This window comes from Lepidochelys kempii, chromosome 24 (assembly GCF_965140265.1).
Source record: "Lepidochelys kempii isolate rLepKem1 chromosome 24, rLepKem1.hap2, whole genome shotgun sequence".
In the NCBI taxonomy this organism is placed as follows: Eukaryota; Metazoa; Chordata; order Testudines; family Cheloniidae; genus Lepidochelys; species Lepidochelys kempii.
In genome coordinates this window covers 153,222-170,140 of record NC_133279.1, presented here as the reverse complement: position 1 = coordinate 170,140, position 16,919 = coordinate 153,222, and the positions used below count along the sequence as shown (strand labels likewise).

The window sequence follows — 16,919 nt, the reverse complement described above, 5'->3', positions numbered from 1 at the left end:
ACATTCATAAACCAGTCGGAGAACACTTCAATCTCTCTGGTCACGCGATTACAGACATGGAAGTTGCGATATTACAACAGAAAAACTTCAGAAACAGACTCCAACAAGAGACGGCTGAATTGGAATTAATTTGCAAATTGGATACAATTAACTTAGGCTTGAATAGAGACTGGGAGTGGTTGAGTCATTATAAAAAGTAACCTATTTCCCCTTGTTTATTCCTTCCCCCGCCCCCCCCCCCCCCCCCCCGTTCCTCAGATGTTCTTGTTAAACCCTGGATTTGTGCTAGAAATGGCCCACCTTGATTATCATACACACTGTAAGAAGAGTGATCACTTTAGATAAGCTAGTACCAGCAGGAGAGTGGGGTGGGGGGAGAGAAAACCTTTTGTAGTGATAAACATCCTCATTTTTTTTCATGGTCTGTGTGTATAAAAACATCCTCACTATTTTCTACTTTATGCATCTGATGAAGTGAGCTGTAGCTCACGAAAGCTTATGCTCAAATAAATTGGTTAGTCTCTAAAGTGCCACAAGTACTCCTTTTCTTTTTGCAAATACAGACTAACACAGTTGTTACTCTGAAACCATACTTAACAGTGACATGCGATACTATCTAACCCAAGAACTGGAGCTGCCAGCCTCCACATGGCTGCTAAAATCAAAGTAATTTGACATTCATTTATAAGTGTGAAACTGTGCATTTATTTCTTTGGTAGGATTTTGTCTATTTATTATGCTTGTTTGAATTACTTTATCCTGAGGAACTAATTAAAAATAATTTCTGCAAGGTGCGCAGAACAAACAAGGAGCAAGCTCAGCTGAGGAAGCCCTTACAACTCCAAAAGAATTGAAACCTGGCCATTTGCAATTTATGCTCCTAACCTAGTCTGTAAGCTCCTCAGGACAGGAGTTGGTCCTTTAATTTGTCATGTGCCATGCACACTCTTGGCGCCATATAAATTCACAATGAGATGGTTCTTACAAAGTGTGGCTTTATCTCATTTGCAGAATTCATTATCTAGGCTACTATGTTTTTACCTGAAGTTCTGGCACAGAAAGCACGGACTCTTCTGATGCTGATGACATTTCTTCTTCATCCTCCTCATCTTGAGTAAAATCATCGAAATCCTCCTCCTCTTCCTCTTCTTGTCCATCCTTCTCTCCCACTGCTTCAGGGCCAGCTGGTGTCCCTACAGACTGACCATCCACACTGCATGAGTCCTCTGGTTTCCCCAATGGGCTACTACACTCTGCATCAACATCTGTTGAGTGAGAGGCATTCTTGGAAGACTCATTGCTCATTTCCACCCCAGCTGTATCAATGTCTTCCAACTGCTGCTCATCCTGGGTGGGTGCCTCCACATCTCGTCCTTTCTCCTGTCCCTTCTCCTGATGGGACGTGCACTCTTTTTTAATTTCCTTCTGTTCACTCAGATGCTCAGATGTGACCTCCATGTCCAGCTCTTGCCCTAGATCCAGTATGAACTCCTCCTTTATTTCAGCATTCAAGTTTTTCTTCTCCTGTGTTGGGTTTGTTTCTTCAAGGGCATCACTGGGATCTTCAGGTTCAGTTTTCACTGTTTCTCCTAAATCCTCCAAGTGAGGTAAGAGGTCCATGGGTAATGGCTCCAAGGCCTTCTTCTCCACTGTCTCCACAACTATCCAACTATAGCACTCACTCTCTTTAACCTTCTCCTGGCTGTCATTGTCTGGAGTAGCAGGACCTGTGCTATGTTCCTTCTTGGGGGAGATGGCAGAACATGAAGAGTAAAGTTCTTGGGGTTCCACTTTAGGTTCAGCTATAGCGTAAGAATTTTCATCATTTACAGCAAGACAGGAAGTGACTGGATTCAACTGCTCTTTGTCTTCAGCCGTTGATGAAGCAGGAAGACCTACAGAGTTAGGAGAGGCTATCAAGGGAGGAACGGAAGAGGACACTAGAGGCTGGTTTAATGGGCATGGGAAGGTGGTGGGATTTACCAACAAAGTTGCAATTGGAATAGCCTGAGTGCCCCTGCCAACTGTTGTGTTTATGGGATGAATCATATTGCAGCCATTGCCAATACTAACCACTTTCACTGCAGCAGCAGGTACTGTAAAGATGACAGGGGCTGGATGGATCAAAGGGGCAGCCTTTATCAAAGGGGTGGATTTTGTTCCCTTTTTCTTTTGGTATCCCCTGCGGACACAAGGTTTGCGGATTTTTGATGCAGTCAACGTTGGCAGCATTTTTGTCTGAAAAGTCACAGGTGTTGAGGATACTAGTGCTGGTGGTACAGCAGCTGGAAGAGAAGTTCTGGAATCAGACTGTAAAGTAGAGAGCACGCTTTGAAATTCAAAGCAATCGCCACTTCCTGCTGCTGACGGGATGTTCAAATGCTGCATTCCTGGCACAGTCTGCATAATTGTAGCTGGCTGGATTAACCGGGGAATTTGAACCACAACTTTGCTAGGAGGAGCTTCTGATTGGGGTAACTTTACAGCAGCTTTCTGAATATTAATAGTGTTGGCACTCTGCTGCAGACAAGGACTCGGTCGAATGAGTAGGGGCTTCAGGGCTGCAGACCCCTGCCGCCTCCAAGCTCTCCTGGAGAAACGGTTGGCAAGGGGCTTCAGTGTCAGCACTATTCCTTTGGGCATGAGCAGAGGGTATTTTTCATCACATTGTGATTCCAAAGTTTCTTTTTCTGTCCTCAAAAGAGCAGATTCTGCACTGGGTGAACCTGCTGCCTCCCCAGCATCTTCTGCTAATTGCTTCAGCTCCCTCTGAATGGAGGACAAACTTGCCTGCAGGAGACAAGAACTTCAGTTATTTAGGTCCCCTGACCCTTACCACCTTCAGGCAACACAGAAAACATTATTCCAGAGCAGGAGGCAGTGACTTATTTTGATTCACTTTGTGAATAAGTATTTTTTATTTACTGCTCACTGTTCACTAGTTTTACTTGAAAGTCTCCAACAAGGTTGTTTTTTTGTTTGTAAACGCTGACAGAATGTGATGATCTGGAAGGAGCAATGTGATCACAAAGTTCATGACCCTGATGTGTCTCTTCCAAACTGGTTTGTAAAGACTCTCTTAGCAAGAGTCAAGTGTCATCAATTCCCCAATAGGATGGTCATGTGATGAAACCCTGAACTGGGTCTTGGGGGATCTGGGTCCAATTCTTGGCTCTGCTACATACTTCCAGTGTGACCTTGGCAAGTCAGTTAATTTCTTTGTGCTTCGGTTCATCCCTTACACACAAGGGGTTGTGAGGAAAAAATAATGGTTGAGAAGCATTTAGGTACTACAGGCATAAGGGCCCCGTAACAGGAGAGAACATCATTCAAATCCCATATCTGCACTTTATTCCCAGGGCAACAGGCCCACAATGAGAACGTCCGTCTTTCAATAGGACTGTTTGATGCAGCGAGGAAGATGACTGCTGCCTGTAAGGTGGTGGCCAGCCTGCCCTGACATACAAACTGCAACCAGCAGCACCAGCGTCACACAGCCAATATTCTAACCAGCTGAATTAAACAGTTCAAGCCAACAGCACTAAAAGGTTAATCAGCTCTAGGGATAAGATGGTGGAAGCATGATGCTTCTAAACAGCAGGCACTGTACCTTCAGCCAGAATGGCAAATGCTGTTCTTCCCTCTCCACAGGGGGTTTGCACTCAGAAGGCTGGATCTCCTCACAACACTTGAACAAAATGGGCAACTGCTTTGTTCTTTTATAATACTGAGGAGAGAGGGGGGGGGGAGAAGAGACCAAGGTCAGCAATCACCATCCTTGATTAGCCTAACTGCCAGTGATCGGAAACTTCTCTGGACAGTACACATTGGGAGTTCAAGTGATCCAGAATTACTCCTACAGTGATGGAGTGTTGCTCAAATGTGTAAATATTAAGAAATGGAAAGGAGGGCTGGACAAAATCTTATGTCCTTTTTGACTCATTTCTCTGGACAGATCATTGGTATAGCACATGTGCGCGCTCACTCTCTACTTCTGTACCGTATGCAAGTCTACTGGTAGGAAGCTCATTATTTCAGCATTATGTGAATTACAGTCGTATCAGGGTTCTCTGTAGTAGGTGCTGTGTTCTTGAAAGACAAGGCAGCAATCAGAGCAGTTGTAAAAGGTAAGTACAGAGGGTAGGGTCTCTGAAGAAGTCTTCATGCTTAGTGGAAGTGAGGTGTCATGGTCTATGAAGAAATGACAGTGCAGACCGAATGTAAACTCTTTGGGGAAGGAACTGTGTCTTCTATTATGTATGGGCATCACCTCTCACACATGTAAAATACAAATACATACAAACTATAGATTGTCTCACTTACTCTGATGATATTGTCAGGGGCACGGTTCATATTGAGGTTCTTGATTCGCACTGTCAGCTGGTGCGCAGTCTTTGCTGGCAGGAGATACTTGCTGATCAAAGGTTTAGGAAACTCTGTCCCTTCGAAGTGTTTCAGACCCAAAGCTAATAAACTGAAAGGAAAAATAATTCTGCCAGACAATGATTCAAACCAAAAGAAACTGTAAATGCTCTCAGCTTGTCCTTCACATCTGTTAACATCCCTGGAGTGTCTCAATCTGGTCATCCACAGCAACATGGAGAAGACAGAGTATGGAAATAAAACAGCTCAATCAACTGCTGAATGCTCAACATGGTTTAATCTAATGAAACAAATTGTTAACTACTCCAACACAGAACTTGACTGGAGACACATTAATAAATCAAGATGGGAAGTATGTTGGTTCAGGAACATCTCAACACACTCAGATTTGTCCCTCTGATCACCTTGGAGGTCAGTACACATACTGGCATGGAAAATCCACAGAAGACTAAATCTGTCTGGCCTACTGAGCTAATAGCAATTTTTCTACGGCTGGGAACAAAGGGCCAAAGTTGCCATCTGATGGCGCTGTTCCAGAATGTCCAGATGTCCCATCATTTGGCTACAGCACTCTACTTTTTCGCCCAGGGAAAGATGCCCCATTTATTTTACACCCTAACATTGAACACCTACTTGTCCTCTGCCTTTGTGAAGATAATCTTGTTCTGTGGGGCTTTTGCCTTCAGGGAGCAAATTGGTAACAGCTCTGGGTACATAAAGACTTTTCTCGTTGCCAGAATCCATGCCACTTGCTTTGGAAGACAGGGGAATTCATTTGCTGTGAAAAGAATCCACAGATCAGCACAAGCTGATGAACCTCACAAGTGTAGATGCTCAAATTCTGAAACTCACCATTACTTTATTGGAAAAGCTATGGTCCCCATAACTTCTGCTGTGAAAGCAGTACAGGCTGGGGTAATTTTTTCCACACAAACCTTTGGACTTTGGTTTAGAACACAAGAAACTAAAACTAAGAATTTATTCTGGCCCAGCAAAAGTTACTTTTCTTTTTGATTTCCCCACAGAATTATGTACACAATATCGGCTCTGTGGAAGGATGGAGCAGATCCATTTGACTCTAATCATTGAATGGCTCCATTTGACTCTAAACTGCCTATCATTTGGCTAAGAAAAAATCATGACAAAAATTTCCAAAACAGTCCATTCAGAATGCTTTTTAATTTTATAGTTTCACAGTTCAAGTCCCTAGTCTTGTTAGTAGAACCATCTCAACCAGAAGAAAATGTCTGATGTATCATTCAAACCACTGGAACAAATTTTTCCAATCTATTGTTACTTTCCTGATGGATTTCCAAAGCTTGAAACGTCTGCAAACATATCATGCATTCCAGACTACCAAGCTAAGCAATCTTGTACAAATCCCTATGATGTGAGCTTACTGTGTCACATTTTCATGGCTTAAGTAGCAAAAGACAGGCAATAATACTGAGGTCATTGCTTAAAGATGTGTTAAAAACAATGAAGCAAAATAATGCTAAATTCCATTTCAAATCATAGCAAAAAATCTGGAATCCATCTCATCTGAGGGGAGGGCATTACCAAAAAGGCTATTACTACCCTACAAACCTGCCCCTTCAACTACATACCACTCTTCTTCACAGTTTTGCGAGGACTCCAATCATCTTTGACCTGGGCACGAAAGTCTTCAATGAGCTGCAACGCTCCCTTCAAGTTACATGGTTGGAACACTGTTTGAAACTTGGGATGGAACTGCTGACGAAGGAGCATGGAACTGTGAGCAAAGTTACTCAGCTCAGTCTGAGGAGTCAAATACAGAGGAGATAAAGGGACTTGCTTTCGGTGTAAATAAGAACTTATGTATCTAGAAGAAGTCATTCAGAAAGCAAACTTGCCAGATAGGAGGCAGAAAAAGTTTCAGTTATTATCAACCCTGCTTCTGAGAGATACCAAGCCATGGGACACAATTGATTACATTTATTCTGCTCTGAGCCTATAAAGCCTCAGCTCTGCTGTGAGTTATTACTCCCCCATTCCCATACAGAACCATTAACGATCACAGAGCATTCACAGAAATTGTTCTAAGAATGACCTTTTCAAGCTTTGTTTTTAATCCTTCAAAAAAAAAAAATACAAAAAGCATGCCAACACAGACCACTGTGTTATTGCCATTACACACAGTTACAAACTCATTCGGTAAGCAATTGATCAAGCATTAGTATGTAGAGGATACTATCATTTTAAACAAATGTTAAGGAAATCTCTCTCAGCTGAATGAAGTCAGATTTTGGTTTTTTTAAGCTTTGCAGGGCATTCCCACTAGCCACCCACCCTCACTGGAATTTTTTGTACTTCCCTCAGCAAATGCCCACACAGGCTTCAGACAAGTATAGCATAGGCATTAGCTGAACAAGCTTCTCTCACCCAAGGCTTGAATTCCAACCTGCAGCAGTCCTGCTAATCCCACCCTAGTCCTCTCTAGAGCAAGGACTGTCTGTAGTGTCAGACTGGATGGAGATTTGTGTTAAAACTAACCAGAAAACAAATCTAATTTTTACCTAAACTAGCCCAACGTTAGTGCACCAGCCCACTGCACTAACTAGGCTCTCCTCCTATGACAGCAAACTGTCTCTCACACAGTGCTGAACCATTTAGCAACATAAAGGCAGCTGCAGCTACACAACAATGCCCCTCCTTCACTGCTCATTTTTGAAAATATACACCAAGTCATCTTGATTAAAGACAATGGCAACCTTTATTTTTGTGACAGAATTATTGTATTTCTGACTAGCTAGATCCTTACCAGAAACATCTTCGTGGTGCTGGCCTCTGAACTCAGACTAGGGTTGGAGCTGGTGAGAAGGTGTATTTGAGTCAGGAGCTGGACATGCTGGAAGAACAGATTAGGCAGATGAAGCTTTTCCAATACACTAAGACACTATAATATCCAAAAATACTGGAAAATATTCTAAAGCACCAATAGGCAGAGCAGGTTATATCTCCTGGGTCTCAAAATGAGTGTTGGCTACAGACATACTTCAGCTAACAGAGAGCCTGAAAGAATTTTTAGTGCTGACATCTTAAGCAATTACCTTAAAAATACACAACCACACACTAGTGACAACTACAGTTCAGAGACATTTCCACAGTAAGTGAAACCAGAAGTTAGAGACTTGATGCAGGAATCACTTGGGGAAAATCCTGCAGTTTACATTTGCAGGAAATTATCCTAGATGATCATAATGGTCCCTTCTGGCCCTAAACATTTATAAATCATTTAAACTAAAACATGGTGGTTGAGAATATAAATGCACAAAAGTCAGGAAATTCAAAATTGGGGTTCCTAGAGCAATGTGAATGGGAACACCTAGGAATTTTGTGCAAAATATTTTGAAATTCTGCAAAATTCTGCATATTGTATTTGTCAAAATAACACAATATAATCATACCATTTTCAATTATTTTCGTAATTTATTTCAAAATACCTGTCAGCAAGCATGTCTGTGACAATACAGACAACAAAAAAGATCCAGGAAATGTTTTTTGACAAATAGATTCCTTACTAGGCATATTGGCACATCTATATAGCTCCACCAAGCGAGAGGGACAGAGTCTCATATGCACGCCCAGCTCTGCCCCCGATCCAGGAATGGGGCAAAGAGGTTCAGCCCAGCAGGATCCAAGTGTGGGGTGAGAGGGTTCAGGTGAAGGTGGTTGGGGCTCAGCAGGGGGGGAATGGGTGTGGGGGGATGGGACTCAGCACAGGGGTCATGGGGCTTGGTGGGGTGGTAGTCCAGGTGCAGCTGGTTGGGACTCAGTGGGATGGGGCTTTGAGTGCGGGGGGGCGATCTGGATGCAAGGGGTGGTGCAGACAGGAGGGGCAGCTCACTTCCCCTGCAGCTGGGGAGTGGTGGGAGCAGGAAGTGGGGCTGGGTGTGAAGCTTCCTGCAGTCAGGAACAGCCCATGCAGGGGAAGAGGAAGCCCTGTTCTCCCCCCAGCCCAGCCAGGACTAGCAGCTGCAGCCCAGCACCTGGTAGGACCCACCAACCGGGGCACCCCCAGCCCTGCTTCCAGACACACCGCCATAGCAAGAGAGACAGAGACAGCCCAGCCCAACCCCCGAGAGAGTGATTTGCATCTCCCTGGCTGCTCCCTTCACCCAAACCAGACATATGCCTCCCCCCTCGTGTGAATTAGTTTTTCTGCAAGAAAAGCATAAAATCTGCAGGGGAGATTAATTCTGCACTTGTGCAATTGCACAAAATTCCCCAAAGAGTAAATGGGGCTATAACACACACTTTTAGTGCTCTGCATTACTGCTTCATATACCTACGCAAATATTATCCCAACACTATAGAAATTCTGGATAAACACATTTACATGAGCCCAACTGGAGTTCCAGATCTTAGTTTACTGCTGAAAAATTAAAATGGTCACATACCACGCATGTGAAACCCATGCTTACACAGCATGGCTCTCTCAAACCTGTGTGCTTCCACCAATAGAAGGGGACAGTCTGCTACTGGGTTTGAACTAATATCTGGGCATATTCTGCTTGCACCCGGGGGTGCTCAACCCACCTCTTCTCCTGGCCTTGCCCCGGCTCCACCCCTGCCCCGCCCCCATTCCAATCTCTTCCCCAAATACCCACCCAGGCCCCGCCTCTTCCCCTGAGCCCACCATGTTCCCGCTCCTCCCCTCTCCCTCCCGGAGCTTGCTATGCTGGGAGGTAGGCAGAGGAGCGGGGACGCAGCACACTCAGAGGAGATGGTGGTGAGGTGGGGCAGGGAGAGGAGCTTGGCTGCTGGTGGGTGCAGAGCACCCACTAATTTTTCCCTGTGGATGCTCCAGCCCTGGAGCACCCACAGAGTTGGCGCCTAAGTATCTACTTCATCAAGAGGATCTTATGCTGATGACCCCATGCAGGGGTGCAGAGTCTCAAGGAAATGGTATGCAATTTTCAAGCAGAAAATGTGTCTCCCAGTCTGTCAGCGAACCACAAAAAATCTGCTTTGACTATGGTCTTTCAACCAGTTGTGCACCCACTTTATAGTGAATGATTTCCAGCCAAAAGGATAATCTTTTCAGAAAGCTAGAAGGCCATAAAAATAGGGGTTTAGAATTAAATCATTGCTTCAACATAGCCATGACTGCTACAGCTCTCACATCTAGTTAAGGAAGATGGAATTCACCTCTTGGCAACCACTTCCCTTGGATGATTTTAATTCATTCCAGAAAGTGGTACCAGATTGTAGTGCACAGATCTGCTTCACTAATGTTGTGGTACCAGATTCCAGGGTACAAAATGTGTACCCTATTTCAATAGGGAACTTGCTTGAGTGCTTCCTGTAGCACTGATGGTGCCACCATACTATGCAGAGGCCTTTGTCCTGCAGTTGACAATGAAGATGTGATAAAATGGTATAGTATTTGTGTTTGATAATTAGTACATCTCTTACCTGCTGCATCTGCTGATGTAGCCTCCTTCTCTGCCCCATGTCCAAAACTAGGGTCTGAAGTGGCTTCTCAATTTGAGGTTTTGACCTCTCCATCTCCTGTGGCTGCTTGGTTGAAGATTTCTTTATTCTCAGCTGTTCAAGCTGTTCCTTCACTGTCCGGTGCTGTTCATTCAGTAAGTTGGCCAGAGGCTCTTCAAATCTGTTTCAGATCAAGCAGACAGTATTATGCCAAGTCCATGACTTACAAAGCTCTTAATGACCTTGTGAATCAAGTAGATTTTACTTAGTTTCTGGAAAGCACAATTAAATATTAAAATTACATTTCTATAGCAACTTTCATCTCATAGTACCCTAAGTATTTTATAAACCTGGTGTTTACAAAAATCCCTTCACCTACCCCAGCAATGCTGCGCCTCTGCTGGAGTGGGACACAGCACCTATTCATTCAACAGTCCAAAGCAAAAGTTAATTTCCTGTCCTAAACTGTTAAGGCAAATCCTGTGTCCCATTAAAGCTATGAGAATTTAGAGAATCAGAATAGAATTACCTGAGGTAAAGTTTGGCCACCACACCAGGATTAATAATCCGGTTCTTGAGCAAAGTGTCATGGAATCTTTAATGACCACAAGCAGTCAGGGCTTTAGTTTTACATCTGAATGCAGCATCTTCAGAAGCACTGTGCCACTCTAACACCATGTTGGGCTACTGGTAAGTTACAGACTCAGATAAAAGCATTCCCTACTCAATCACCTGTAACATTTTCCTGCATTTTTCTTGAAAGTAACTTACTCAAGTACTCAGATACCAGTGTAATGGTCATCGTATAAGAACCTAGATAAGACATAGCTAAAAAGAGATGATTCAATAACTAGACCAGACCCGACCCAAACTCATTTAGCTTGTGGGATTAAACAAAATCACAGCCCAAAGTATTATGGCTGCTGGCTATTACAATCATCAGTCCCAAAGAGATCACTTGCAGCTCTCCAATGCTATGGACACACACTGTAAATATTAATGATGTGCCCCTGAGTTCTACTCAGCAGGCTATTTCATTACACATTTGTTTCTGCTGCAGCAAGGAAGTAGTGTAAATATTCCTGTCATTGCAAACAGCTTTAAGTGTCAGCCTGCTTATAACGGAGCTCTATAGATAGCCCAATCAACACCCTCCCACCTCTGACCCAACTAGGATCAGCTCCACTTCCACAACAGACCCAGCATGTGTGCTCAAAGCTAGTCACAATCAAGTCCCCTCTAACACATTCACATTACAAGATACTAAAAGGAAGGAACCAATGGAACAAACAGGTGAAATTTTCCCACAAAATTACCTCCCTAAAGAAGTCCAGGAACCACACTATGTACAGATAGTACCCGGGAAGAAGACACCAATTAGGAGGAGGACTTACCCCACCAACATGAAATGGACACAACTAAAGTGTGTATGGAGAGATACAGACAAGGGAAGTAAGCATGAAATACCCTTCATGCTAAGATTGTAGCTGGTCAAAGATTTACGCACTCCCCTCCAGTACTGCTCATCTGGAGAGAATGGTGCAGACGCCCAGCAGTCATTTTAGCTCCCTTCCCAAACAGATACAGCCTAGTCTTGAGCTGAGCTGCCCCATAGACAAGGAGACTCTATTCAAACTGCAGTTCACATTCAGACCCCCAGTTACTGTTACCGTTTCAAAAGTAAGCCACTATTTCTCAAAATAAATATTAACTAAGAACAAGAGAAGGATCATGACATCTGAAGCCGATCAGCTCCAACTCATTGGCTAAAATTTAGCCCATGCTAGTAGTTATCAAAAAGGTGACATATGTTGCCCACAGTTAACAGTTGCTTCAGTCCCGTGCCCCTACACAGCTCTGCCAGTCCAACTCTTTCCTGACTAGCAGCATCCATCTGTTTAAGAAGTGATGTGCACTGGGAGATTTGCTAGGCAATGGCCAGTACAGTAGAACCTCAGAGTTATGAACTGACTAGTCAACCACACCCCTCGTTTAGAGCCAGAAGTACACAATCAGGCAGCAGCAGAGACCAAAAAAGAAAAGCAATACAGTACAGTACTGTGTTAAATGTAAACCACTAAAAAACTAAAGGGAAAGTTTAAAAAATGATTTGATAAGGTAAGGAAACTGTTTCTGTGCTTAGTATCAGAGGGATAGCATGTTAGTCTGTATCCACAAAAACAATAAGGAGTCACCGGACCCCTCATTGTTTCTGCACTTGTTTCATTTAAATTAAGATGGTTAAAAGCAGCATTTTTATTCTACATAGTAAAGTTTCAATGCTGTAAAGTCAACGTTCAATTGTAAACTTCTGAAAGAACAGCCATAACATTTTGTTCAGAGTTACGAACATTTCGGAGTTACGAACAACCTCCATTCCTGAGGGTTCATAACTCTGAGGTTCTACTGTACTTGAACAGCCCAGCTCCTCAACAGTGCCTTCATATTACCAAGAAAGCTGGAGGTAGTGAGCGAGCTCCTCCAGAGGAAGTTAAAAAAGCTGTCACCCTTCAGCTGTGTTGCTAGAATACAATCCAGGCCCTCAATGACCCCTCTTTTCTGAGGTCCACTGCCTTTCCTCCAATAAAAGCCACTATTATGCTCTCCTTCAGGGCATTGCCTCCTTCTTCCTGGCCCCCTCACTGAGGAGCACTGTCTGTATTGGCTCCCACCACGATGCCTACAAATTGCAGCAAATACAGTGATGTATTAGGGAGTCACAGAGCAAAAGGGCCATGGACCCCATCGCCATCTGGATGGGATGTGTTTGGCTTCCATCTTCTTTCTGTTACATCTTATTTGACAGCTGGTTGCCCAGGCACCCTCTGTAGCTCTTATTGAGGCCAGACAGTCATACCTAAGCACCTGTGGTGTGTTAAAATTCGGCCGTGACTCTGCAACAGTGTCCTCATCCTCTGGGCCGTCATCCTCCATGTTGGAGAAACCCATCTCATCCTGGAACTGATAGGAAATAAAGCTCAGCAGTTGTCAGGTGTATGAGGCTCTGTCTGAGGTTCAGGGAATTACTTTTCGTACCGAGGGGCTTTTGGCTCAGTATAAAATTAATCACAGTGGACCTATACTGATGCCATCAGCACAGACACACTCAGCACCCTTGGGTCTTCACTGTGGTAAATGCTTTAGCTTCCTGACAGTTGCACATATATGACAGGACCCCTAAAAGGGAGTTTATGCTGAGACATCCAGTAAAGTCCCCTCTCTTTGGCTTATGATGGCACCTTCAGAAACACTCTGTCAGTTCCAGGATAGAAAGACTCCCATATAATGTTAAAAGTCTCACTTAGACCTAGCGTACACTACCGAGTTAAGTCAACCTAAGGACATTTACATCAACCTATCTCTGCAAGCGTCTACTCTAAAATGTAGCTCCCAACAATGTAATTCACCCACTACACTGACTTAACTCCACCTACGCAAAAGGTGTCGCGCTTAGGTTAATGTATTTAGGTCCATGCTGCGTCAGTGTAGACACTGCATTGCGTACATCAACTTTTGCTGCCTTTCAGAAGCCGTCCCACAATGCCCACACTGACAGTTAAATTGGTGTAAGCATTCCTAGTGAGGACGCATACCACTGACACAAGGAGTGCAGTGTGGACATGCAAAAACTATTTAATTACTGTGGTGGCTGTATGTCGATATAACTAAGGTCGACTTTAATTATATAGTATTGACTTGCCCTTACGGTCTCAAACAGCTCCTCCATCAGTTCATTTACTTCTTTCTCTGTAAGAGACAAGATAGGGTGCATGAAGAAACAGTGATCCAGTAAGAAAAATTTCAGCAATTTGCAGGATTTCCTTTTCAGAAGATGACAAACGCTTGCAAACCTTCCAACACAAGTGGGAAGAAAGAGGACCCTCTCATATACTCTTACATTTTCTCTTTGTGATGGGGATCAGCCCTGAAGCATCCAAGTACAGCCTGCTTCTCAGCCACTCCATCCTAATCCCCTGTGTATGCCAGAAGGGCTTCACCTCCTTGATCTGTGACTTAAGCAATCAGCTCCCCACAACTGTGGTCACAAGGTTTTCATCCACATTCAGGACGCTATTTCTCCCCACATGCTCTCTATGTGCCTAATGATGCAGCTCTGACCCCACTTCACAGCTGAAGGCCTGAGCATAACAGTAAAGTCCTTCAGTGCAACCCTTTCTAACCTCCTTAACGCCCACACCAGACCCACAGAGTATCTTGGCTAGAGTCTCATTTTGTCTACATCAGAACTCAAAATAAATAAGTCACTGTACCTGATGGCAGTGAAATGGTAATGCTGCACCACTAGCCAGATGCATTCGTGCATTTATGGGGAGTTATTACTACACAGAGGAGCTGGTGAAGTTAACAGCATGGGGGGTCGGTTCTATTTTTTTTTTTTTAATTACATCTGCCTTGCAAAACCTTTGCAATAAACACTGAAGTTTTCAATTTGGATCAATAATTCTAACAGAAGCAATACTGAAGGAGCTGAGCTTAGGTTATAACAGTACTTACTGGTGATTCTCACAGCACGATCATTCCTGAAGTCTTCTGTGTCTGGTTCATCCAGATCTTCCAGGAAGTTATACTCAGGGTCATCATCATCATCTGCCTCATCTAACAAAATAAACGTTTGAAACATATTTTTTTCATAATCAGACTGTAAGGGAGACCGGGCTAATGGCAACCTAGGGAGAAACACTGGGCTTACTGGCTATCCTGCCAGACAGAGGCAGGACTTGAGTTAGTGTTAGCAATTGAGCAAACTGGGACCCTGTTAAAACTATGATAGCAATAACAAAACTATCTTCCTTTCAATCTGCGCTTGTAGCACCCTCATTTCTTTCCTTAGTATTTTAACCATTCCTGTTTAGTAAGGAGAGTCATTTTCTACTGGCTGTAATTTGTATCATCTAAATTTGTGCAAAGTGAGTGTATAATGCCACTATTCTAATCGGTGTGTTTTACACCCACTGTGCACAGGTGTAAGTGCTGACACAAAAGGTAAGACAGAGAATCAACTGCTGAATTATTTTCTTGGTTTTTTTAAGAGCATAAACCATGATAGTAAATACAACATGGTGCCCCTCACACATAAAAACACCACATTGATAAATAAACTCAAGATGTGCCCTATACTGCGCTTTGCAAGTTAGACCCTATTACAACAAGAAACAGGCCCAACTGTATTTTCTGATCATAGACTATCAGGGTTGGAAGTCCCCTCAGGAGGTCATCTAGTCCAACCCTCTGCTGAAAGCAGGACCAACCTCAACTAAACCATCCCAGCCAGGGCTTTGTCAAGCCTGACCTTAAAAACTTCAAAGGGAGGAGATTCCAGTGTTTCACCACCCTCCTAGTGAAAAAGTTTTTCCTAATAGCCAACCTAAACCTCCCCCACTGCAACTTGAGACCATTACTCCTTGTCCTGTCCTCTTCTACCACTGAGAATAGTCTAGAACCAACCTCTCTGGAACCACCTCTCAGGTAGTTGAAAGCAGCTATCAAATCCCCCCTCATTCTTTTCTTCCGCAGACTAAACAATCCCAATTCCCTCAGCCTCTCCTCATAAGTCATGTGTTCCAGTCCCCTAATCATTTTTGTTGCCCTCCGCTGGATGTTTTCCAATTTTTTCACATCCTTCTTGTAGTGTGGGGCCCAAAACTGGACACAGTACTCCAAATGAGGCCTCACCAATGTTGAATAGAGGGGAATGATCATGTCCCTCGATCTGCTGGCAATGCCCCTACTTATACATCCCAAAATGCCATTGGACTTCTTGCCAACAAGGACACACTGATGACTCATATCCAGCTTCTCGTCCACTGTCACCCTCAAGTCCTTTTCTGCAGAACTGCTGCCTAGCCATTCAGTCCCTAGTCTGTAGCGATGCATGGTATTCTTCCATCCTAAGTGCAGGACTCTGCACTTGTCCTTGTTGAGCCTCATCAGATTTCTTTTGGCCCAATCCTCTAATTTGTCTAGGTCCCTCTGTATCCTATCCCTACCCTCCAGCATATCTACCTGTCCTCCCAGTTTAGTGTCGTCTGCACACTTATTGAGAGTGCAATCTACGCCATCCTCCAGATCATTAATAAAGATATTGAACAAAACCGGCCCCAGGACCAACCCTTGGGGCACTCCACTTGATACCAGCTGCCAACTAGACATGGAGCCATTGATCACTACCCATTGAGCCCGACAATCTAGCCAGTTTTCTATCCACCTTATAGTCCATTCATCCAGCCCATACTTCTTTAACTTGCTGGCAAGAATACTGTGGGAGACAGTGTCAAAAGCTTTGCTAAAGTCAAGGAACACCACGTTCACTGCTTTCCCCTCATCCACAGAGCCAGTTATCTCGTCATAGAAGGCAATTAGATTAGTCAGGCATGACTTTCCCTTGGTGAATCCATGCTGAGTGTTCCTGATCACTTTCCTCTCCTCTAAGTGCTTCAGAATTGATTCCTTGGGGACCTGCTCCATGATTTTTCCAGGGACTGAGGTGAGGCTGACTGGCCTGTAGCTCCCCGGATCCTCCTTCTTCCCTTTTTTAAAGATGAGCACTACATTAACCTTTTTCCAGTTGCCTGGGACTTCCCGCGATCACCATGAGTTTTCAAAGATAATGGCCAATGGCTCTGCAATCACATCCGCCAACTCCTTTAGCACTATCTGACAAACAAATCCAAGCTTCAGGTTCTCACTGCATAAGTCATTTTAAGATTTCCTCCTGTCCATCCTGGGGCTTTACTCTTCCATTGAAGTCAATGGGAGTTACTCATATAATGTTGTGAAAATGACAAATGTCATTCTGCAATGTATTAACAAGAATGTCATATGCAAGGAACAAGAGGTAATTTTTTCACTCTACTCGGCAATGAGGCCTCAGCTGTAAAACTATGTCCAGTTTTGGGCCCCACACTTTAAGGAAGATGTGGACACACTGGAAAGAGTCCAGGAGAGCAACAAAAATGGTAAGATGTTTAGAAAACATGATCCATGAAGAAGGTATTTTCATGCTCCTTCTAAAAGAGATCAACGTATGTCCCCGTCAGTACCCAGCCCAGGCAAACTAA

At 43.8% G+C, this 16,919-nt stretch overlaps 1 protein-coding gene across 12 annotated transcripts in view; it reads right to left on the bottom strand.

Annotated features, from left to right (window-relative positions):
- Nucleotides 1-16,919, bottom strand: part of LOC140902751 (GON-4-like protein) — a 58,767-nt gene that overhangs the window by 24,815 nt on the left and 17,033 nt on the right. For 11 of the 12 annotated variants that reach the window (XM_073323163.1, XM_073323166.1, XM_073323167.1 and 8 more), the window contains 10 exons: nt 14,356-14,457; nt 13,547-13,587; nt 12,698-12,801; nt 9,823-10,021; nt 7,166-7,252; nt 5,991-6,162; nt 5,017-5,161; nt 4,324-4,492; nt 3,611-3,727; nt 1,042-2,790 (listed from right to left, as the gene is read on the bottom strand). In XM_073323163.1, the coding sequence (XP_073179264.1) occupies nt 1,042-2,790; nt 3,611-3,727; nt 4,324-4,492; nt 5,017-5,161; nt 5,991-6,162; nt 7,166-7,252; nt 9,823-10,021; nt 12,698-12,801; nt 13,547-13,587; nt 14,356-14,457 (2,885 nt within the window). The remainder of the gene's footprint in view (nt 1-1,041; nt 2,791-3,610; nt 3,728-4,323; nt 4,493-5,016; nt 5,162-5,990; nt 6,163-7,165; nt 7,253-9,822; nt 10,022-12,697; nt 12,802-13,546; nt 13,588-14,355; nt 14,458-16,919) is intronic. The other variant, XM_073323162.1, reaches the window with a different exon arrangement.